We start from the raw sequence: 24,299 nt of genomic DNA, 5'->3' as shown, positions 1-24,299 counted from the left end.
TGTCTTTTTCACTTGCATAGAAATTCTTTTGAGATTTTGTAAATTATGAGAATTTTTCCATTTGTTCAAGGCAGATTTAGTAAAGTAGTTTTGGTATTACAAAAACAAAAATGTCAATCGGCATATTGAAACTTTGATTGTCAGTCAAATTGAATTAAATTTCAGTCAAATTGAATTAAATTTAAAATAGAGAAAATCTGGAAATGAATCGATGTATGCTTCGAAATATGAGGAAATGTGTTACGGTTCGCAATAATAATTGAAGTATTTCTTACCATCAATTTCTGTCATAAATTTAAAGCAAATTCAATACTCCAAAATTATTGGTATAAAATAATTTTATTTTAACTTTTATTTGTCACAATTGTCAATTAAACATTGGCGTAGCTAGCAACATTCTCGTAAAGGGTACACCCAGAGAAGGAATATGATCACCTCAAACATGTTTTAAGAGCAAAATGTTATTTTTGGGTGGTGACCATGTAACATGTTTTTCGCAACCATGTTATTTTCTCGAAAGTAATGTATCTGATTTTGGCAAGCAGGTTATATTTGACGAGAAAATAAAATTTAGTGACAAACATGTTACATGGTCACCATACAAAAATAACATTTTTCTCTTGAAACATGTTTGAGGTAATCATATTTCTTCTCTGCGTGTAAAAGCTACAATGTGTGCTCATTTTGAATATACCTAAAAAAAAAGAATAAATAATTTCTTGTAGATGGGAAGAAACCAGAATATTTATTTCAATGATATATAATCATAGCTTGAAGAAATACTGCATGGTATTTGGTTGGTGGAGATGACAAGCCCACACGCAGAGAAGAAACATGATTGCCACAATCATATTCGAAGAGCAAAATAATATGATAGCAGCTATTTTTGCGGCGACCATGTAACATTTTAACCTGCAACCATGTTGGCTCAGTGAACATGGTTCTAAGAAAAATACAATTGTCCTCATCTAAAATGTTATTATATTGATAAAAAGAATTTTGTTTCCATTAAAAGACAATGGTCACGATCTAAAATGTTATGTTATTCGTCAAAAATGTTTTTCTTCTAGTTAAAAGAACATGGTCACAACCTAAAATGTTTTGATTTTTATGAAAAAACTTTTTTCGTCGTCGAAAAAAGGACGCCACTTGAGAAAAGAAACCACAAAATCAACTTTATTTATTTGTTTTTATTTATTTATAAACTAATTCATTGTTTATTTGTATTTATAATGTCGTGCAAGCAAACTTCACATATTTTTACACACTCTAGTTTGGTTCAATTTCAACAATAAGTAATCATTCCATATTTACTTCGTGCCCATCAAATGTACAAACGCAGACATCATGTAACTGCAAATAAAAATTATGCCATATATCAAAATGCAGAACAAAAACCAGGTATATTTTTTTTCAATTACACTTTCCTTTTTTGTATTCACATAAAACCACGTGCCATTTCTGAATAAATAAATTAACACAAAACACAATAATTCCGTATTCTCCGTCCATTCCAAGAAACAATCAACACACGACTGACGCGCAAAATGAAAATCGTGTGTACCTGCTCAATGTTTTTATAAAATTCTTGTCGCTGCAAAAAAATTAAAAAAATTAAATGGTCACGAAAACAATGTACATGGTCTTTATGGCCATGTAATGGTTGTAGACATGTCTATACGTAAACTATAAAAATATTTTTTTCTCTGCAAAAAAGTCAAAAAATTGAATGGTTAGATACATGATTTTCCTGACCATATAATGGTCTCAAATTCTATCATTTAAATAATAGAACATGTTTGCGGCATTTGAGAACCATTTAAATGCTTATTACCAACATATATTTTTCTCCGCTCGAAAATTATTTTTACAATGACAAAATACATGGTTTTCGCGACAATTACATACTCTAAATAAGCATTAAATGGATGCGGCAACCATGTCCAAACATGTTTTTTCTGTGCGTGCATAAAACCCCTTTAGCTACGCCTATCTCATTAAGCAAATACCGACAATTAAAGTTCTGCTCAAATGGAAAAATTGTAATCACCTGATAGCAAGAAACTACCTTCCTAAATACGAGTATCCTTTGCATTTGTTGTTAATTTCTAATGGAAAATGTATTTGTAAAAAAATAAATGCCAAAAATATCAAAATGAAGCGACGTATAAAATAAAAAATAATATTTTAGAAACAAAAATCACCGCTGGGGTGATTTTTTCATTCATAATAATAAAGAACATTTCAGGAGGTAGTTAAAATATTAACTCTTGGTGTCATATTAGGTTCATATGATAATATCGCGAAAGAGAAATCGCCAAATAATGTTCGTTGGTCCAAAATTTTGTTTGGGAAACATTTTGTTTTTACGTAAAATTATAAAAAACTTTCATGAAGAAATTGAAATAAAAGAACATGTATCTATCAAGCGATCGAAATTAAGGGATAAGAAATATATTCTTTGTTTTCAGATTTAAGATCAAGTTTAAAATATTATCGAATTTAAGCACGATCGTCCATATTTAAAGGCTGGTACTATGTTCGCTTTTCGCATTCAAATTTTCGATCTAAATTAAATCATTTAACTCAATTGAGGAGCCCTTTCTTTTTTTGATCTAGATTTCCAGATTCAACTGGAATATGATTCTTTTCATTGATAATTTTGATTATTTAAACAAAAAGTAACAGCGAAAACAGAGTGATTTGAGAAGAAAGAGTAAAATGTTTATTCAAATCTGGAAAATTTTTTTCTATATGTTTCGACAATTATCTTGTTTTTCCACACGGAACGAAAAAACATCACCAAGGTTCAATTAAAATAATTTGACAAAATACTTATTTAAACCGATCATTTTTTAAATTTGTATTTTTAAACAAACCAAACATTATAATTGAAGTAATTAATTTTTTTAATTTAGGTTTAAGTTTTATAATTGTCCTTACAATTTTACCTAGGAATTATTTGGATCATCGTAATTAAAGCAAATTAATTATTGCATTTTACATTCAAATGTTTCATCAAAATTGCCGAATGTTATCAAAATCACCATGTTAAGGACATGCGCTTAGCAAACCAAATCGCCACTATATTGTTCCATACAGACATTGCAAATTTCCCAGCATCCCCTTTTAAGATTTGCTAGGGCACATGTACACATTTATTTGCTACCCCTAAATTGTTCTGAATACATTACGCGCATGACAACATACTATTTTGACGTTGATAATTGTTAAATCTTAACGATACACTTCAACGTCTTCAGTTTCATTCGGAACGGAAAAAACTGCCACGAACTTATTTTAATCTGAAAACTTAAGTGAATTATCGATATGCACTGAAATTTATGCATTATGAATTACATACGTGGTGCTATCGTGCTTTTCTAAATTAGAAATGAAAATCTGTATGAAAATGCTCTTTCAAGTGCACAATACATGTATTTTATGAAGGCGGATGAAATAGTACGGGGCAGCCAGTCTCACAATTATTCCGCTGAAATTCATTGAAATCGTCATCATATTAACATGAAAATAATTAGCGGAGCGTGAATTATTAGCATTACAGTGCACTGTGTACATTCCATAAGAAAATATTTGTGAGGGCTTTTCTAGACACGAAATACAATGGCGTTTCTCCTGCACAAATTTATATTCGTAGCGATTGGTTTCAGTGTCGTATATGGAAGTAAAGATGGTTAGTATAGTAGTCAAAATTCGAAAATGCCATATCACTCAATAGAGATAATCTAATTATTGCATAAAAAAAAGAAAAAACAAAAAATAAAAAATAAAAATACCTATATATTTTATATATACACCTATTTTCCGATTTAACGAACATTCGGTCGTACGAACAACCTCGCATCTTACGAACACACTACATTTTTCCACTGAATACTATACATGCCGAAAGGGAAAATGTTTTTTTTTTTTTTTTAATGCATGAAATTTATGTATGCGTGGTCCTTGATGGGGCAATACGAGACTTTGTATAAATCTGTTACTAAATTTGGTATTTGCTATGATGGAATCCAATAGCACATTGGAATACTTTCAGAGTTAAAGTCCTTCGCATAATTGCTCTACACTTATCCTTGATTTAACCGACAAACGTACGAGTGGTAGGGTCACTTTATAGCGCAATAAATTTTTCTTAAGCATTCCGATGCAGTAGTTAGTGTGCCGGTTATAGTCCCACAAAACATGGAGACTTATGTGCAAGAGGGGGCGGGGTGGTCTGTTATTATTATTTTTATTACGAAATAAAACTGATTTCATAATTTATAAATGTTTACCGGAAAATTCAAAACAAACGCGAACACAGGCATTCCGTTATTCCTACAAAATAAATTACGTACATTTGTTATGATGGACAATCGTTTCAGAACTTCCACATTGCTGATCAGCATCCTCTGTTTGCAGAGAAATTATCAACCAATTATGGGAAAAAATCCGTTAACTTAACAAACACGAAGTGAATTAACTCGGACCTCCTGAATTTTTTTGTAGTATAATTTTTACGGTGTTGTTAATGGATGGATACTAACGCCATATATGGAAAGGTGTATGTATATGTGGACTGCACGGACGAAAGAGACTGTTATGTTTCAGTGCAAAAATTATATATTTGGAACTTACATTTTTAGCACATTGTTTTTATGGGCAAACATATAATGTTCATGAACTAGCATAACATGTTTGGGACATATACATATGTTATTATGTTAGAACATATTATGTTGGGACATAACATTTTTGTAAATGTAATATGTGTGGTTGAACACATATATTTATTAAGAAATTGCCTATAAACATATATGTGATTAGAAAGAGAGACCGAGAGAGTATAAAGAAACACTGAAGATGGCGAATAAGAGAGATAACGAAAGACATCAGCACAACACAGCGAGGCTAAAAGTCCATCATTAACGCATATATAAAATGTAAATGTTCGTGATTGCTTGTTGATGTTTATATTCTGTATAAAAATAAATATTTGTAGTATAACTTTCAAATAAAATATATAATTTTTATACCCTGTACCATAGACCCCATAAAGTATATATATTCTGGGTTGTGGTGAAATTCTGAGTAGATCTAAGCATGTCCGTCCGTCTGTTGAAATCACGCTAACTTCCGAACGAAACAAGCTATCGACTTGAAACTTGGCAAAAGTAGTTGTTATTACAAATGGGCCATATCGGATCACTTTTACGTATAGCCCCTATATAAACGGACCACCAGAGCCTCAAAGAGAAGCAAATTTCATCCGATCTGGCTGAAATTTGGTACATGGTGTTGGGATATGGTGTCTAACATCCATGCACATTGGTCCATATTTATATATAACCCCCATATAAACCGATCCCCGGATTTGGCTTGCGGAGCCTCATCCGATCCGGTTGAAACTTAATATGTGGTGTTAGTATATGGTCTCTAACAACCATGCAAAAATTGGTCCATATCGGTTCATAATTATATATAACCCCCATATAGACCGATCCCCAGATTTGACCTCCGGAGCCTCTTGAATAAGCAAAATTCATCCGATCCGCTTGAAATTTGGTATAATTCGCTAGTGTATGACCGATAACAACCATGCAAAAACTGGTCCGTATCGATCTATATTATATATAGCCCCCATATAAACCGATCCCCAATCACAGAAAAATCACGATTACCACTCGAGCCAAAAATAATCTACCAAAATTTTATTGCCAACGAAAATTTTGTCAAAATTTTATTTCTATAGAAAATTTTGTCAATATATAATATAATCTGCCATTTTTGGTGTTCATAACTGTATATAGCCCCCATATTTCAATTCTGGCTCTATAATTACCGCCGAAAGTTCATATCGGTTCGTAATTATTTCTTCCCTATATATACCGGTCAAGAACTGAATATATACGTATTTAATCGATCCTTCTTTTGTTTAATATATATCCCACATGGACTAATTTACAATTTAGAAGATGATGTTAAGAAGTTTTAAGATGCCTTGCCATCGGCCGCAACCCAAGTAATTTAATCCAAGGTGGAGGGTACATAAGATTCGACCTGGTCGAACTTACGGCCGTATGTATTTATTTTTGTAATTCAACACAAGCATGTTCATGGCATTTTGCTGCAAGTAAAATAATGGATTTGAGTCTTAAAAATATATATGCCTAAGGTGAAACCAAATATGTTTGAACAATGCAAACAATAGTTTGTTGGGACAAAACCTGAAAATATATATGCTTGAAGCAGATTGTGTTTGGGAATATATGTTACAGAAGCGATGTTTTTTTTACTAGAAATTAGTACACATTGCCACTGCTATTACAGGACTTCACTATGGGGAAAAGGCCCGATTCTGCGTCAAAAACTCAGTTTTTTGATAGTGGAAATTGGAAAAACTGATAATGTAAATCTGTTACAGACATGACAGTAGCCCAAAAAACAAAATATTAGAAACATGTGGCAACTCATTGTTCCTAAAACACAGAGAGAATGGAAGCATAAGAGAACGAAACTGTGAAGCGAAACTGCGGTGGCAGTCATGATCAACATTTCTCTAATATTATGCTGTTTTTGTCGGCGATTCTCTCAAATATCATACAGTTTGCGTCGGCGTCACCCAGTTCAGTTCTCTGTAAGAAAAATTGGATTTAGAACCTACTTTGTAGTAACAAATGTCCTTTTTTAAAAATATTTTCATTCCATTAAATTATTGGCAGACAATTTGAAATTATAACTGCCGATGCCTTTATAAAGAATTTATCAAAACAGCGTTTCGACCGTAATGTCGGTAATACCATAGACAATAGATGTTATATAGATAGGCCATGTGTCTCTTTAAAAAAAATGTGTCAGTTCCAAAAATTAATTTTCTGACATTTCGTTTTGATTTTTTCGTAAAGAGTCAGTCCCAAACATTAATTTTCGTGCATTTGCTTTTGTGTTGTTCGTAAAGAGCAATGCTGCTCAAAATTAAAATTCGTATTTTCGCGGTTTTGGTCACAATTTTTTGTTCAAATATGAACTTTTAATATATTAATTTATTTATAAATCCTCTGGAGCATCAAACGTTGTAATTTTGTGAAAAATTGGCAAACTACAAAAAGGAAAACGAAAGAGATTGTAATCGTGCTTTTATTTTTCTCGTTTATTCTTAATCTTCGGAACTGTCAAACTTAGTTTGACACCCATGGCCTATCTTATATAACATCTATTGTCTATGGGTAATACCAAAGCTGCAGGCATTGTGTGACATCTATACGGTTTGTTTCCTTTGCAGAAGAGAACTTTTCGTCCTCTTGTATTTTCATTCTCTCTGTAAAACCATAGACAAATTAGAAGAAGACTCAGTCTTCTCATTGCAAAACTGAAGCACCAGAGGAGTCTGCCAACAAAATATCATGAAGTTTGCGTCGACGTGTCTCTCAAATGTACTGCCGTTTGCGTCGGGAAATATCATAACATTTGTGTTTTTCATAAATTTCTGAATTAAAACCCATAAAAGCAATTCCAAAACGAGTATAGAAAACTAAAATAAAACGTATGTGTATGTTAAAGCGAATATTTATTATGGTTTTATGTGAACATTGCTGTTTATATTTATTCCTGGGCAGAGCTGCCTTGGAAAAATTGACAAATAAAACATTTTTTTTTTCTCATAGTCCTCTACACCTTGACAGTTGTTTTCTCTTTATAAGAGCACAAGGCTTAATCTTGTTATTCTCAATTATCTTTGGTACAACAATCTGCTAAAGTTTCCACTTTTTAGTTTTTTTTAATATTGATACGTTAGCTAAAAAACACCTTATAGAAAATTTGACTCACAAAAGAAACTAATAACCAAATTCACATTGTGTAAATGTAAAGGTAAACCCAGAAAAAAGTGACCCTTCTTTAAGTTAAACAAGTGAGGAAAGTCTAAAGTCGGGCGGATCCGACTATATTATACCCTTCACCACTATGTATACCAACATTTTTGATACCATGTTAACGTCTTCAAATTTGTTAGGAGCTATATAAAGATTTGGACTAATTTTTTTAAACTTTCACAAAATGTCTAGACTCAAAATTTAAATTGGTTAATGACCGAGACAGACACAATTAGGGTTGCCAGATTCAAATAACCTATTGTCTGGAATTTTGGAAAAAGTTGGCTGGATTTAAAAAATATCTGGATTTTGTAAATCCCCAAATATGAGGAATAAAGCTATTTATTAAAATATTTAAATAAATAATAAAAAACACAACAAAACATTTATAATTCGGTCTTTTCATAAACATACATAAAATAAAGTAATTTTAATTAAATTAAAAAAAATGGGAACATATTTTTCATTCAATCTTTTCTTACAAACTAAATATACAGAAAAAGGCAAAATAGGTTTAATGCCGTTCTTATAGATAATGTTCGCACCTATTAAACAAAAGGGTAGTAACTCTAATTTTTGTTTTTTTTTTATTTTTCAGTATAGACAAAAAACTGTAGTAAAAAAGTATTAACTCTGAAGACAAGAAAAGAGGCATAATGGCATTTTTTTAATGAAAGAATAGTAAAAAATGGGTGAATTTTACAGTGAGAATCGTTTTTAATGAAAAGTGTAAATTTCAAAATTTTGAGTGACTACACATTCTCTCTCTGGGTGTAATTCAGTGCTGGTTAAAAGTAATTAACACTCAAAAATTACCTTATTGAGAAGGAAAAAGATAAATAACTAAGCGTATAGACATTTCTATTGAAATATTATTTCAAAAGTATATTTAGCTAGAAATATTATTGAATAGCTTGTAACTGGACATGACACAGAATATATGGAAATTCCAGTCCATCTGGCATCCCTAACCACAATGTTAGTAAAAAGTAAAAAAAAATATTGGAGATATTAAAATTCCATAAAATTTCGCAAATTTGTACTTATGAATTATAGGTCAATATATACGAATTAGAGTATAGATAAATTTGAATCATTTTTGCGAGTTTTCGACTTAACAGTGACGATTTTACAAGGAACATGTGGGAATTTTTGACATATTTGCTAAAATCGGAGGAACATATATGTATATGGGGGCTTTGTCTAATTCTTTGCCAATTTTGATAAAATTTGGCACTCATTGCTAAAATTTTAATTGAACTCTCAGTTCAAGATTTTCGAAATGAAACATTGGCCTCCGTGGTCATACGAATCTAAATCGAGCGAAAGATATATATGGGTGTTATATCTACATCTGAACCGATTTTAACCAAATTTGGCATGTGTAGCAAGAATGTTAGTCCTACTCTCTGTGCAAAACTTCAAGTAAATCGGAGTGAAATTTTGACCAGTGGGGCATATAAGTGCGTATCGGACGAAAGATATATATATATATATGCCAGCTATATCTAAATCTGCAACAATTTAAACTAAATGTGGCATGCATAGTAAATATGTTATTTCCATTTCCTGTACACAATTATAAGTAAATCGGAAGGAAATTTTGATCTACGGTGGTCATATGACTGTAAATCGGACGACAGATATAAAGGGTGATTCTTTTGTGGTTAGGATTTTCATGCATTAGTATTTGACAGATCACGTGGGATTTCAGACATGGTGTCAAAGAGAAAGATGCTCAGTATGCTTTGACATTTCATCATGGATAGACTTACTAACGAGCCACAACGTCGAATTTTCAGTGAATGGGCCCTAGAAAAGTTGGAAGAAAATCCGCTTTTTTATCGACAAATTTTGTTCAGCGATGAGGCTCATTTCTGGTTGAATGGCTACGTAAATAAGCAAAATTGCCGCATTTGGAGTGAAGAGCAACCAGAAGCCGTTCAAGAACTGCCCATGCATCCCGAAAAATGCACTGTTTGGTGTGGTTTGTACGCTGGTGGAATCATTGGACCGTATTTTTTCAAAGATGCTGTTGGACGCAACGTTACGGTGAATGGCGATCGCTGCTAACAAACTTTTTGTTGCCAAAAATGGAAGAACTGAACTTGGTTGACATGTGGTTTCAACAAGATGGCGCTACATGCCACACAGCTCGCGATTCTATGGCCATTTTGAGGGAAAACTTCGGAGAACAATTCATCTCAAGAAATGGACCGGTTAGTTGGCCACCAAGATCATGCGATTTGACGCCTTTAGACTATTTTTTGTGGGGCTACGTCAAGTCTAAAGTCTACAGAAATAAGCCAGCAACTATTCCAGCTTTGGAAGACAACATTTCCGAAGAAATTCGGGCTATTCCGGCCGAAATGCTCGAAAAAGTTGCCCAAAATTGGACTTTCCGAATGGACCACCTAAGACGCAGCCGCGGTCAACATTTAAATGAAATTATCTTCAAAAAGTAAATGTCATGGACCAATCTAACGTTTCAAATAAAGAACCGATGAGATTTTGCAAATTTTATGCGTTTTTTTAAAAAAAAAAGTTATCAAGCTCTTAACAAATCACCCTTTATATGGGAGCTATATCTAATTCTGAACCGATTTCAATCAAATTCGGTATGCATATTTATAATGTTTATTCTACTTCCTGTGGAAAATTTCACGTATATTGGAACAACATATTGGCCTCTGGGCCATAGGAGTGTAAATCGGGCGAAAGCTATATATGGAAGCTATATATAAATCTGAATCGATTTCAACCAAATTGGGTATGCATATTTATAAAGTTAATTCTACTTCCTGTGCAAACTTTCACGTAACTCGGAGTAAACCTTTGGCCTCTGGGGCCATAGGAGTGTAAATCGGGCGAAACCTATATATGGGAGCTATATCTAAATCTGAACCGATTTTAACCAAATCTATAATGTGCATATCTATAATGTTAATTCTACTTCCTGTGCAAAATTTCACGTAAATTGAAATAACAGATTGACCTCTGGGGCCATAAGAGTGTAAATCGGCCGAAAGATTTATATGGAAACTATATCTAAATCTGAACCGATTTGGCTTATATTTTGCAAGTTTTTCGGGACTCATAAAATATTCGAAAAAGATCGGTTGATAAACACGCCAATTATGACCAGATCGGTGATAAATATATATGGCAGCTATATCTAAATCTGAATCGATTTTTTCCAAAATCAATAGGGATCGTCTTTGAGCCGAAAAATGACTCTACGCCAAATTTGAAGATAATCAGACTTAAACTGCGAGTTGGACTTTGCACACAAAAATACATCAACAGACGGACGGACATCGCTAAATCGACTCAGAATTTAATTCTAAGCCGATCGGTATACTAAAAGGTGAGTCTATGACTACTCCTTCTTGGAGTTACATACAAATGCACAAACTTATTATACCCTGTACCACAGTAGTAGTGAAGGGTATAATGAACTCATTGTGAAGAAAGTTGAACTTCGTATAGCGCCAAAGACATTTTTATTTCTTTGAACGATGTGATTATCGTAGAAATTAGGTTGAACTCGTTCGATATATTAGTTAACTTTTCCTATATTTATGAACCACTACAGAATGAAAGAAATTAACTGAATTGAATTCATATATGGAATGATCTTATTGAATTTTTTTCATTCATTTGTACAAATCGTACATAAGTGTGGCAAACCTTTTATTTCAAAATTAGTACTGCTTAACTTCGTTTTAAAATACAATTTTATTTATTTATATAAGCAATTTTTCTTCAATAAAAGACATGTTTTCTTAATATATTAAATATATTTATTAAGAATCAACAGCATCGACTGGCCTTGAAATATTAGTTTATCATTCCACTATTTCCAATTTCCATGTAATGTTATCAAGTGTAAAACGTTTTTTTTTTCTCTTCTTCTTGTACCTTTCACTTTTAAAAACTTGCTGTCTAACGATTTTGTCCTCCTTTTACACTCAAAAAAAAGTGAACCCTATATATCACTAAAGCTGATTTAATTATATTTTAGTTCATGGAATTATTACGTTTTAAGAAAGTTTCCATGACGTTAATAATTTTTTGCGTACGTTAGTTAATAAAACTAAAATAGAGAAAAAAATTATACTCACATGAAATATAAAGATTAACTAAATTCGGGTCTCCCACAAAATAGTTCAGAATTTCTTAAAATTTGTAAAATTTACCAGTAATTAGCCCATCATGAACTTCGTATGGTACTAAAGACATTTTTGCAATTTTTAACTCCAATTTTTTCCTTCGAACTTCGAAATTTTCTTTAACAAGTGAAAAAAATGAATTATATCTAATAAATTTTCTTGAATTTATCGAAAATTATTTACTTAGTTTTGTGAAATCGGCGTGACATCCGCGTTTCTATTACAGTTTAGTTAAAATTTTCTAAAATTAATATATTTTTTCTAAAACTAACTAAAATTTTCTTTCCTGGTGGGTTCACTGTTTTTTCAGTGTACAATTTCAATACCTACAAATATAAGAAAAAAATATATAAAAGGTTAGCGTCACTGAATATTACACTCAAAAAAATGAACTCTTTATTTCACTAAAGCCAATTTAACTTTATTTTAGTTCATGGAATTATTATGTTTGGAGAAAGTTTCCTTTATTCTATTAATTTTTTGTGTACGTTAGTTAAATTAACTAAAACCGAGGAAAAAAATATACTCAAATGAAGCATAAAGATTAACTAAATTCGTATCTTCCACAAAATAGTTCAGAATTTCTTTAAATTTGTAAATTTTACCAAAAATGCGTCCATCATGAACTTCGTATGTCACTAAAGACATTTGTGCAATTTTGAACTCCAAGTTTTTCCTTGAAATTACAAAATATTCTTTAACAAGTGAAAAAACTTAGTTATGTCTAATAAATTTTCTTGAATTTGTCGAAACATATTTACTTATTTTTATGACATCGGCGTGATGCCAACGTTTGTAATACTATTTAGTTAAAATTTTCTACAAATATTCAAAATTTTCTAAAATTAACCGAAAGTTTTCTTCCTGGTGGGTTCACTGTTTTTGCAGTTTACGTGATAATTGAAGATTCCAAAATGAAGAGGAATGAAGGGGTTGTTATTATGCTGGTGTTTTCTTTCTTTATACACCATCACGAACATTGATGGACTTATTGTTTGTTGTTTATGTTTAATAATTAAAAAAAAATGAAAATAATTTAAAATAACAAATATTTTATATATTTATATTTTACTATATTATTTTTTAACAATCTCTCCGTATACCATAACAACACGATTCCAACTAAACAAACAACACACGCGCAAACATATCGATTACATCGATTACAGGTAGACAATAGAAATTTAGGAAAATTTCCTATATTCTAACAAGTGTGTTTCCTTAAGTTTTGAAAGGATTGAATACTTCTTAGTACGAATGAACTAAAATATTTTTCTATGCAAGTGTTATTCGTATATGAGATAAGCTTTCCATAATAGAGGAAGTCAGAATTATCATTTTATAAGAAATTTTACTAACTTTGAGGAAACATGGTTTTAGTACGGTTTTTGTTTATTTTTAGGAATGTTTTGTTATCAGTGAATAAAATTTTCTTGTTATAAGTGGATAAAATTTTCTTGTTATATCCAGTGAAGAAAAGATTATTAGTAAAATTCCATGCCTTATTCTAGTTAATGAACTATTCCTAACTGCTTTCAGTTTAGGATTTTTTTACTGAAACAAGTAAATTTTATTATTTCACACAAAAATTTAACTTAGTGGAAATAAAATGGCAAAACTAAATTGATAAACATTTTTTCCTTTAGTTTCGAAGGCATTTTTTTCTGGGTGTACAAACGTTATCAAAATAAAACCAAAAGTTAAATTAAATTAAATTTAGTACAAAAATGGAAATATAAATTTTTGTAGTGCCAATGCTATCAATTCAGCATTGAATCACCGCCTCATCGATAGAATTCTCACGAACATATTTGGTGAAATTGCCTTCCATTACTAACCGCAACGTTTTGCTTTATTTTGAAATTCGGAACATCGGAACATTTATATCAAAAAATTAATTAATTTTTCATCGTATACAAAAATATTAACTCTGTTTGGAAAATACTTAAAAAAAATACAAAGTTTTAGAAGTTTTAGAAGATCTTCATCGAGTTTGATTTTCCTTTGGCTGTTATTACACAGAAAAATAAAATTAGGTTTTTGTAGAACAGCCATATAACGACTACCGAAGACAAATATTTATGCTAGCCACATTTTCATAGAGGTTTGGGTATTAAATCCCAGCTTCTGTTTAATGAAACAAATGTTTTAACTAAAATGTAATTTACTATCTCCATGTGGGTCATATATTAAAAAGGGTGACTTGTTCACAAATGCTATTGTATAATCAAAATATGCTAATTGTTTTTTAATGTTTGAAGTTATATAATGTGTACCATTTCACAATTTTGGGCTTACTGTAGCAGTAATTCTACTATCAGCAGAAAATTTCTGTAAATTATACACAGAACGAAAAAATAATTTTATTTGATAAAAAAATACGAAGATCCCAATGAAATATTATTAAATTTTCCTGCGATAAACTTTTTCAAAGATTCAAAGTCCATAGTTGTAGGTGTTTTATCCACTATTCAGCAATTAGGTCGCAGTAGGTTTGTAAGTTTAATATAGGTGATCGAGCTCCGAGAACTGGATTAACCTTGTAGTTTCTCACCGCTTCAGCTACAGTATCCTCATGAATCCTGTTCAGACCTGTGTGATATGCTACCTGATCTAGAGGCTCACTTTTATAACGCTGCACCCTCTCAAAAAATCGCTTCTGTAACATATACTCCCAAACATATTTTGCTTCAAGCATATACATTTTTGGGTATTGCCCAAACATTTATATGTTCGATCTCTTCCAATATATAATATGTTTGAAAGCATATTGGTCTAAACAATATATGATTGGGTAGCCTAACTTCCTAACATTTTGTATTTTTGCATCCAAATTCAATAATGTTGTCTTCCAAAAAACAATATGTTATTATGTGAACATATAATATGTTTGGAAGCATTTTGCACCCAAAAATATTATATGATTAAAAAAATTCTCCCAAACAATATTGTGCTTAAAATTTTATTTATTTATTTATATATTTACAATCATAATGAATTATGAAAATAAACAGGTAATATAGGTGTTAACAACATAGATTTTCGACCTGAATGCTCAAAATTTTGTTTCTGCCTAATTGTATATTCCCCCACATCTTTCTCACTTCCACGAGATTTTTTAGTTCTTAGCACCTTTTTCTGTAATACAAACATTGTAGAAGAAATTATTCAATTTTATGATTTTTTTTATTTTAATTTTACCTTTTGCCGGACGGGGATTCGAACAGCGGACCACACAGTTTGTAAGGATCAAAGAAGTAGCTGATCAATTGCCCAAGGAAAAATAAAATGTTAATTTTGTAATAACAAGCAACAACCACCAACTTAATTCAATGTCGCTCCCTGTTAAATAGCGCTCCAAGCTACTAAACACATATATGTTTATAGGCTATTTCTAAATTAGTATATGTTTGCATCCAAGCATATTATATTTACAAACATTTTATGTCCCAAACATAATATGTTCTAACATATTAACATATATGTCCCAAACATGTTATGCTAGTTTATGAACATTATATGCTTGCACTTAAAAATATTGTGTTTAAAAATTTGTGTTCCAAACATATAATGTTTATAGCCAAACATATGAAAAACAGTCTTTTTCATCCGTGTGGATATCGCGCTCTAGAAGGTGGAGATCAACCCTTACATTCTTGGGTGGAGGTTGTATATCCACACGATGGTGATTTGGATGACAACTTCGATAGCAACACAAGAGGTGCTGCTTTGGCAACATGTAATTGTGTCGACACACTGAGATGATCTTGGTCTCCGCGTAAAGGTGATCCAGTGTGTACTGCGGAGATATCCTGTAGCAGTTCTAAGGGCAGCGTTCTGACAGGTCTGTATGTTATTCCACTACGTGTCGCTCGTTTGAGGTGTCCACACTGACGCTGCATAGTTTGCCATTGACCGGCCAATTGCCTGATATGTAGTCAATAAGGTTTCTTTGTCCGCCTGCCTGCGTACTTCCGCCGTCCATGTAGTAAATAGTGTGGCTGAGGATTTGGTGAGAGATATCCTCAAATTTCTTGCAGTGAAATAACTGGTAAGATCAGCGAGTTAGACGTTCAATCGATCGCAAATGTCATCAACAATGGGCCCGGATATACAATCGTCCGCATATGATACAATCTTGACGACATCAAGATGGGGTGGAATCGAGGACAGGTAGAGATTAAACAGTGCCGGAGATATCATCCCACCCTGGGGAACTTCCTGTTTAACTCTACGGGGTTTTGACTTCTTGTCCCTGAATTCCACGTGCGACTGGCGTCCGCACAGATAATTCAGTATTCCCAGATGTCTCAGCATTAGCATTGAAATTCCGTCGGGGCCCAGCGCCTTGGTTGGTTTCTTGCTGTTGATGACATTAGTAACTTCGGCTGTGGTAAATTGTGTTGTGTCATCGGCTCGGAGACCACGTATGCGACGAGTGGCTCTCCTTTTCCCTCTATCGCTCTTGGGATGCTCGACAAACCGTCGGTTGAAAAATCTGGCGCATCTCTTCGGATCAGTCACCGTCACGTCGCCAAAGGTGACTGCGCCTAAGTTGCCTAAGTTACATTGCTTCAGGTGCTCTAACCAAGTGTTCCTAGATTCAGTTCCCTGATTCTAGGATCAGCAGGGTTAGCACGACATCATTCATCACGCTCGTCTGCGAGTCCCGCCGCTTCGGCTGGGAAGTTGGGCCTCACTTGGGCAATTCGACCAGCGGGTATGAAACGAGCGGCTGCTGCATTGATGATGTCCCGGAACACCCTCTGGGCAACATGAACATGAGAGGGGCCGGGAGCTCACTGAAGCGGCGATCTGGGTATTCTCTGAAGCCTTCCCAGTTGGCTTTCTTTTGATTGATAAACGTCCGGCATTCAGAGGTTATGAAATCGGAAGGTCGGTTAATGGTGAGAATGGGGAGGTGGTCTGATCCCAATGAAATGACGGGTTGCCAGGAAACGCCATTTATCAGGCGACGCTAAAGATAAATCCGGTCAACTGCTGCAATCACACATAATTCTCGCGGGGTCCTCTGAGTTCACCGTGCAAAATATGGAGTCATCTATCTGCTCTGCCAAAGCTATGCCTCTCTGGTCATTACCTAGGAGAGAATGCCAAAGTTTATGGTGAGCATTAAAGTCCCCTATCACCAATCGGTTATGCCCGCACAACAGCCACTAAATGTTTGGGCTATAACCTGGAGCACAGCTATCAACCGGCGGTATATACACATTGTATAGCTTTATCCCGGCAGCCCCAGACTTGATTGCTACCCCCATACATTCCATATACGTCACTATATGGTCACTAATGTTTGGCACAAGCGGGATAGGTCTATACTGCACGGAACGGTGTAATATGAAAGCCAGGCCACCACCTCCACATCTTGTGCGATCCTTTCGTGGCACATTGTATCCATCACAATGGCGTAGGCTGCAGGTGGAATTCAGCTTAGTTTCCTGGATCGCCGCGACCCTTATCATTTTCCGATTCATAAAGTCCACTATTTCACTAATCTTACCTCGGAGCCCGTTGCAATTAAATTGCAAAAACTATGCACTGTCCGGAACTGGAACAACAATATTGGGTGTAAGATGCTGCGGTGGAGAATATTGTTGTACGGGAGATGTCGGGGGTCGCATAGTCTGATGACCCACTGCTGCTGTCGTTGGCACAGCATCCTGCCAGTATGACTATACTCCCGCAGCGTTGTTAGGCCGGAGCAGTTTCGGTAGTGCACCCACTCCAAGTACCGGTTACACCGAAACCGAACGGTGGTGGATCAGGTTTCGGCAGACTGAATAGTACCATGGTCCGGGGTTTTCCTCTATCCCGGCTCTGACCAACAGCAAACGGAAAAGGCTTCGCGGGTTGCACCTTCTCCAACACGAAAAAACACGTACATTGATGTAGCTGGCCAATGGGTGGGATCCATCCGGTCTATCCGGTACGAAGAACTCGTCGCCGTGACGACCCACTGCTGCTGTCGTTGGCGCAGCATCCTGCCACGTAGTCAGTATGACTATACTCCCGCAGCGTTGTTAGGCCGGAGCAGTTTCGGAAGTGCACCCACTCCAAGCACCGGTTACACCGAAACCGAACGGTGGTGGATCAGGTTTCGGCAGACTGAATAGTACCATGGTCCGGGGTTTTCCTCTATCCCGGCTCTGACCAACAGCAAACGGAGAAGGCTTCGCGGGTTGCACCTTCTCCAACACGAAAAAACACGTACATTGATGTGGATGGCCAATGGGTGGGATCCATCGGGTCTATCCGGTACGAAGAACTAGTCGCCGTGGGATTGATAAAAAACAAAAAGGAGTCCCCCTTGCAGTAGGCAAAAAGGGGCACTCTAACGTACGGGTGTTGGAGTTGGGCGAGTGGAGCAATATGACCGATTGCCTGTTGTTGTTGTGGATTGTATGTTTGGTTACAGAGATCGTCTAATCTCACAAGAGCAAGGAGTTCCTGGGCAAGAGGAGGTGAGAAGAGTTACTTGTGGGATAGAATCTCTCAGGGAGTTCAATCCACACAAGTATGTTTACCCAAATGGAGGAGACAGAAAAGAGATAAAATAAAACCATGTGAAGCCAGTTCAAGGTAGCAGATTTATTTGGGTTGATGTTCCTCACCAGTAAAAGAACTGCAGTTTCGTGTAAGGTTGGTAAAAAAAAAACACTCGTACATTTCGGCGTTGATAGGTTAAAGTGGCACATATACCATCTACCGTTTCAGAAAGAAGGTTTTTTTCGAAATTAAATAATGTCAGCATGTTCTTAATTGACCATAGTAATTACCATTATTCGTTTTGAATAATCTAAACTCAATAAAATGTGAGTTTCAATCGCACAAGAAAAATGATCATACTTTTGTTTAATGAAAAAGATTTCAAATCGGAATAATTAGTTATTGCACAAAATCCGATAGTATCGATACTATCGATTGTTTTTATTGAAACTATCGAAAATATCGAATGGTGCGACTATCGATAGTTTAGCAGCTCTAATTTCTTTTGTACATCAGACTTGTGAAGCTATGTTAGTAAGTCTTGTGGAGCCTTTCTATTAAATTTTTTGAAGGTTTTATGATTTGTCATTAAGTTTGATGCCAGTGGATTTGGGTGATCCCTGATTCTACTCTTGTAAGATGTTATGTGGGATGTGATTTCTTCTTGTACTGTTTTTACATTTAACTCATCGATCAAACGTTTATTGCTAAAATAAATTAAAAAGCTATTGCATATTGCTTTCGTTCTTAACAAAACATTTTAAGGATTTTCTTTTATAATTCATCGTTTTATGTAAACTCTTAAATATTTAGGCATCCAAAGTTTCAGGGATTCCGAAAAATCTCGGGATTCAAAATAAAAAATCCCAGAATTCGGGATAAATCCCGTCCTGAAAGTCCTGGGACCAATCTAAATTCCACAACGATATAATCGGACATTTCTAGCTCGAGATATGATTTGTTTAGTGAAAAAGGACGAAAAACTAAAACTGATGGGATATCTCAAAAACTGTTCCATAAAAATTATACCCACCTGTTGTGGTTTACGAATTCGCAAAACACAAATTTTTTCACTTACTTTATTTTTCGAACTACAATTATTTATAACACGAAAGTGTTACACACTGTTCTTATGGATAAGGAATTTAATCAGAAGAAATTTCTTGGTAAAAAATGGAACGGTTCAGCAGTTATTGAAAAATTAAAATGATGCGTTTTGCGAATTCGTAAAACAGAACATGGGGGCTAATCTTCATTTTCGAATTCAGCGGATCAAAATACATAAGACAAATTACCTCTCATCAAATGTACACGAAAAAATTTTTATTTTGTAATGAGTTATCGATCAATTTCTTAATCGGAAATAGTTTGGGGATATTTTCTTAGAAAATTTGTGATAGTCAAAATTAATAAATGCCTTTTGAAAATATCGATATTTTTGTGAAAATCCAATTTGTGAAGTCTAAAACTTTTTATCTAAAGTCCCTAAGTTACCATGTTTTCTTATACTGTATTCTTTGGCTCATTCCCACCAATTTATGATAGGTTTTGTGGAGAAAACCCGTGTGTTTATTCTTATTTTGCACTTTCTATATTGATTTTCACTCGTAAAACCTACGCTTAGAATCATCTTTTAGCCATACTCAGAATTTGGTATTATCATCTCAGATGAGAATTTAGTATGGCTAAAGGGTGATTCTAAGCGTAGGTTTTACGAGTGAAAATAAATATTGAAAGTCTATCCACTAGGTCACTCGGAAAAAGCGTTTAAACTAACTGAAATAGTTAGCTTTCCGAGTTTTGGACTTTTTCACAATTTGGAAAAGTTTACTTTTCACAGTCGACTTCTTTGTCGAATGTGGCAGATTTACAGTGCACATGCAAGCATATATTTGACTGCGCTTATTTACCTTGTGGTTAAAAGTATATTTTCAAAAATATTATGATAACACGTCGATTTTCGACAAAATGTTGTAAATTCAAATTTTGACTGAATATAATACCTCATTAAGATTAGGCTCAAAATTTACTAAAAGTTAATTTGAAATCCCTTTTTGAATAAAGAAAATGACAGATGAAATCTAGTTAAAGTAGATTTTGGAAGTATAATGTGTATGAGGTATAAGAAATAATATACTTAATATACTTCATTCAGTATACTTTTCTTTACTTATCGTTTTTATCTTCGTGAACAGTTTGGGTATTTAACTATTCCTATTTTGAAATAAAAAATATACAAATTCGAGTAATCGATTTTTTCAAAATTGATGCTGGCCCATTTCGACGACAAAATCTAACTTAAATTGAAAGGAACATGGGGTTTAGATATTTTTGTACTGTGAACTTATAGGTTAGGTTATGTTAAAGTTGTAGTCCGATTAAGTTTCAGGCTCACTTAGATTATTCACTTCATTGTGATACCACATTAACCAAAAGCACCTATTACATATGGGCACTTCAAAATGTTTCAAAAACATTAGAAGACTGCTTAAGTTAAGGTTTTCCAGGTCCCCCAGTAATCTAAAGCTATATGCCCCTAAAATTCGGTTACGCCTTACACAAAATGCAGGATGTTCACACAAGAGGTGTTTAATTGATTCCTTTTCCTCCGCATCATGACAGCTCATACAATAGTCATTATACTTCGCGCCAATAGTTTTTGCAAAATCGCCTATCAGGCAGCGACCCGTTATAGCAGATATTAGGAGTGCTATCTGACGCCTTGAGAACACTAGCATATCTAGTGTGCGGTTTAAGTTTAAATGGGGCCATATTTGCTTGGTGTCGTTACAACCCTTGCAATTCTCCCATCGAACACTTGCCATCATAAGAGGCATACCAACAGATTCTAGTTCCCCTGAAATATGTAAGGTAGTTCCTAGTTCCTTGCTAACTCATCCGCTTCGCAGTTCCCCGGTATGTTCATATGGCCATAGGTTAAAGTGGCAGCCCGATTAAGATTCAGGCTCACTTAGACTATTCAGTCCATTGTGATATGGCCATATAAGGTGAATATTGTGCTGCTCAGCCATCTCGTTGAGAGAATTGCGGCAGTCGATGGCCGTTTTCGAGTTAAAGAACACAGAGTTCAAGGATTTTATTGCAGGTTGGCTGTCTGTGTACACTGAAAAAAAAAGCATGCCCGGTTCCAAAGATTTTGTCTTTACCTTAAAAAAATTTGGTATTGATTCCGAGCCAAAGAAGCGGAGAATACAATTAAGAATACTTTTAAGACACAATTCTCTTTTAAATTTGGGTTTTGTGTACTTGCTTCTAGGAAGCAAATTTTAATTTTTCGCTTTCTCAGCTTATTTTCTTCATATGCTATCAAAGTCCTTTAAAAACGAGTTAACGACAACTTTATTTTCCAAGTTAAGACTCGACTTCCAGTAGAAATTATGCTATGTTTCAAGTAAAAAGCTTCTTTAAAATAAAGTGTTGAAAAACATGTCCTATATTTGAACGATTTTTTGCTTTGTAGTCAAGATGCAAAAAGACAACAAATTTAAAGGCAGTTTCATTAAATTTAAATAATTTTTCTGAATTATTAAAGTCAAGTTAACCTTAGGCCAAACATTTTTTCTTTCATGTTATGATACCCATTTTTAAGCCAAATCACTTAATTATAAGGACAATACGACTTCATTGAAAAGTTTATCGACTTTTGGACAAGGAAAAAAACTTTATATTAGAGAAATGCGTCTTCTATGCTAAGCAAAATTTGCATTCGTATTTTATAGACACGAAATCTTTGGTCTCACGACATTATTTTTTCCAGTGTATATATTAATGCCAACATTTGTTGGAACATTAGTTCTCAGCCAATATGCCACCTCTCTTATTGCTAGTATTTCTGCCTGAAAAACATTACAGTGATTTGGTAATCGTTTCGCTATTCTAAGTTCCAGGTCTTTAGAATATACTCCGAAACCCACTTGTCCATCCAATTTGGAGCCATCAGTGTATAAATCTATATGACGTTTATTCCCTGGGGTTTGTGTGCACCACGCCTCACTATTGGGAATTAGAGTTTCAAACTTTTTGTCGAAAAGTGGTTTCGCCAGAGTGTAATCCACTACGTTTGGCACATCTGACATTATTTTGAAGACCGAACTGTGACCGTACCTTTTTTCCGACCACAGTGATAGCTCGCGTAACCGCAGGTCCCTTGTTCCAGCTGACTGTTTGGCCAAATGTCTAAAGGCAATAGATGCAGCATGACATCAGGGGAATCTGTTCCTATCTTACTAAATGCGCCTGAGATACACAAGCAAGCCATACGTTGAAACTTGTCCGCTGCTTAAGTGCCGACCACCAGACTGCAACACCATATAGCATTATAGGTGTAACCGCTGCCGTGTATAGCCAATGCACAATTTTCGGTTTTAGTCCCCACTTTTTCCTAATGCCTATTTGCACTAGTACAAAGCTAACGTGGCTTTTCTCGCCCTTTCTTCAATATTAGGCTTAAAGTTCAGCTTCCTGTCCAAAATAAAGCCAACGTATTTCGCACACTCACAAAATTGAATTTCAATTCCCCCTAAGGATATGGGCTTAACCGTGGGAGTTTTGCGATCTTTGCCGTACATGACTAGTTTTGTCTTTGCAGGATTTGCCCCAAGACCATTCTCTTTCGTCCATGTTAAAATGAAAGAAAATTTTGTTTGACTAAGGTCAACTTGTCTTTAATAATTATGAAAAATTCTTCAAAATTAAAGAAATTGTCTTTAACTTTGTTGTCTTTTTGCATCTTGACAACAAAGCAAAAAAGCGTTTAAAAATAGGAGACGTTTTTCAACACATTATTTTAAAGACGATTTTTACTTGAGACATAGCATAATTTCTACTTGAAGTCCAGTCGGAATTTGAAAATTTAAGTTGTCGTTAACAGGGATTTTAAAGGACTTTAATTGCACATGAAGAAAAAAAAAACGAATAAATGAAAATTTGCTGACTAGAATCAAGTACACAAAACTTAAATTTAAAGGACATTTCTGTCTTAAAAGTATCCTTACTTCAATTCTCCGCTTCTTTGGTTCGGAATCAATACCAAAATCATTAGTATAAAGACAAAGTCTTTGGAACCGGGCATGCCTTTTTTTCAGTGTATGTCTGCTTGTCCTAGTGTGGCTGAAATACGTCTCTTCATTAGAAGTTCGTCTAACAGCCCAAGTATACCTGGATCAACTTTCAGATTTGCCAGTCAATTTAATATCGAGCTCGGATGGACGTTATTGAACGCCCCTTCAATGTCTAGAAACGCCACGATTGTGTATTCTTTGACAGATAGTGAGCTTTCAATAAAGCTGACTAGTTCATGCAATGTGGTCTCAGTAGATCTGCCCTTCGAGTATGCATACTGTCGTTTCGAAAACAAACTTTAATCGATGCTAGTTTTAAGATAAATATCTATCATCCTCTCCACACTGAAAAAAAGCATGCCCGGTTCCAAAGTTGGTATTGATTACTAGCCAAAGAAACGGAGAATACAAGTAAGGATACTTTTATAACGCAATTCTCTTTTAAATTTGGGTTTTGTGTACTTGCTTCCAGGAAGCAAATTTTAATTTTTCGCTTTTTCAGTTTTTTTTTTCTTCATATGCTATCAAAGTCCTTTAAAAACGAGTTAACGACAACTTTATTTTCCAAATTAAGACTCGACTTCCAGTAGAAATTATGCCTTGTTTCAAGTAAAAAACGTCTTTAAATTAAAGTGTTGAAAAACATGTCCTATATTTGAATGATTTTT

General features: G+C 34.2%; 1 protein-coding gene across 1 annotated transcript in view; it reads left to right on the top strand.

The window, feature by feature from the left end:
• Window positions 1-3,224: 3,224 nt before the first annotated feature.
• side-VII (sidestep VII transmembrane protein) overlaps window positions 3,225-24,299 on the top strand; it is a 122,316-nt gene continuing 101,241 nt past the window's right edge. Inside the window, exon 1 of the mRNA XM_075291029.1 lies at window positions 3,225-3,694. Coding sequence (XP_075147144.1) covers window positions 3,625-3,694 — 70 coding nt within the window. The 5' untranslated portion in view covers window positions 3,225-3,624. The remainder of the gene's footprint in view (window positions 3,695-24,299) is intronic.

The sequence above is a fragment of the Haematobia irritans genome, chromosome 1 (genome assembly GCF_050003625.1).
Source record: "Haematobia irritans isolate KBUSLIRL chromosome 1, ASM5000362v1, whole genome shotgun sequence".
Lineage (NCBI taxonomy): Eukaryota > Metazoa > Arthropoda > Insecta > Diptera > Muscidae > Haematobia > Haematobia irritans.
The sequence above is the reverse complement of the archived record's forward strand: the minus strand, read 5'-3'. Positions and strand labels throughout refer to the sequence as shown.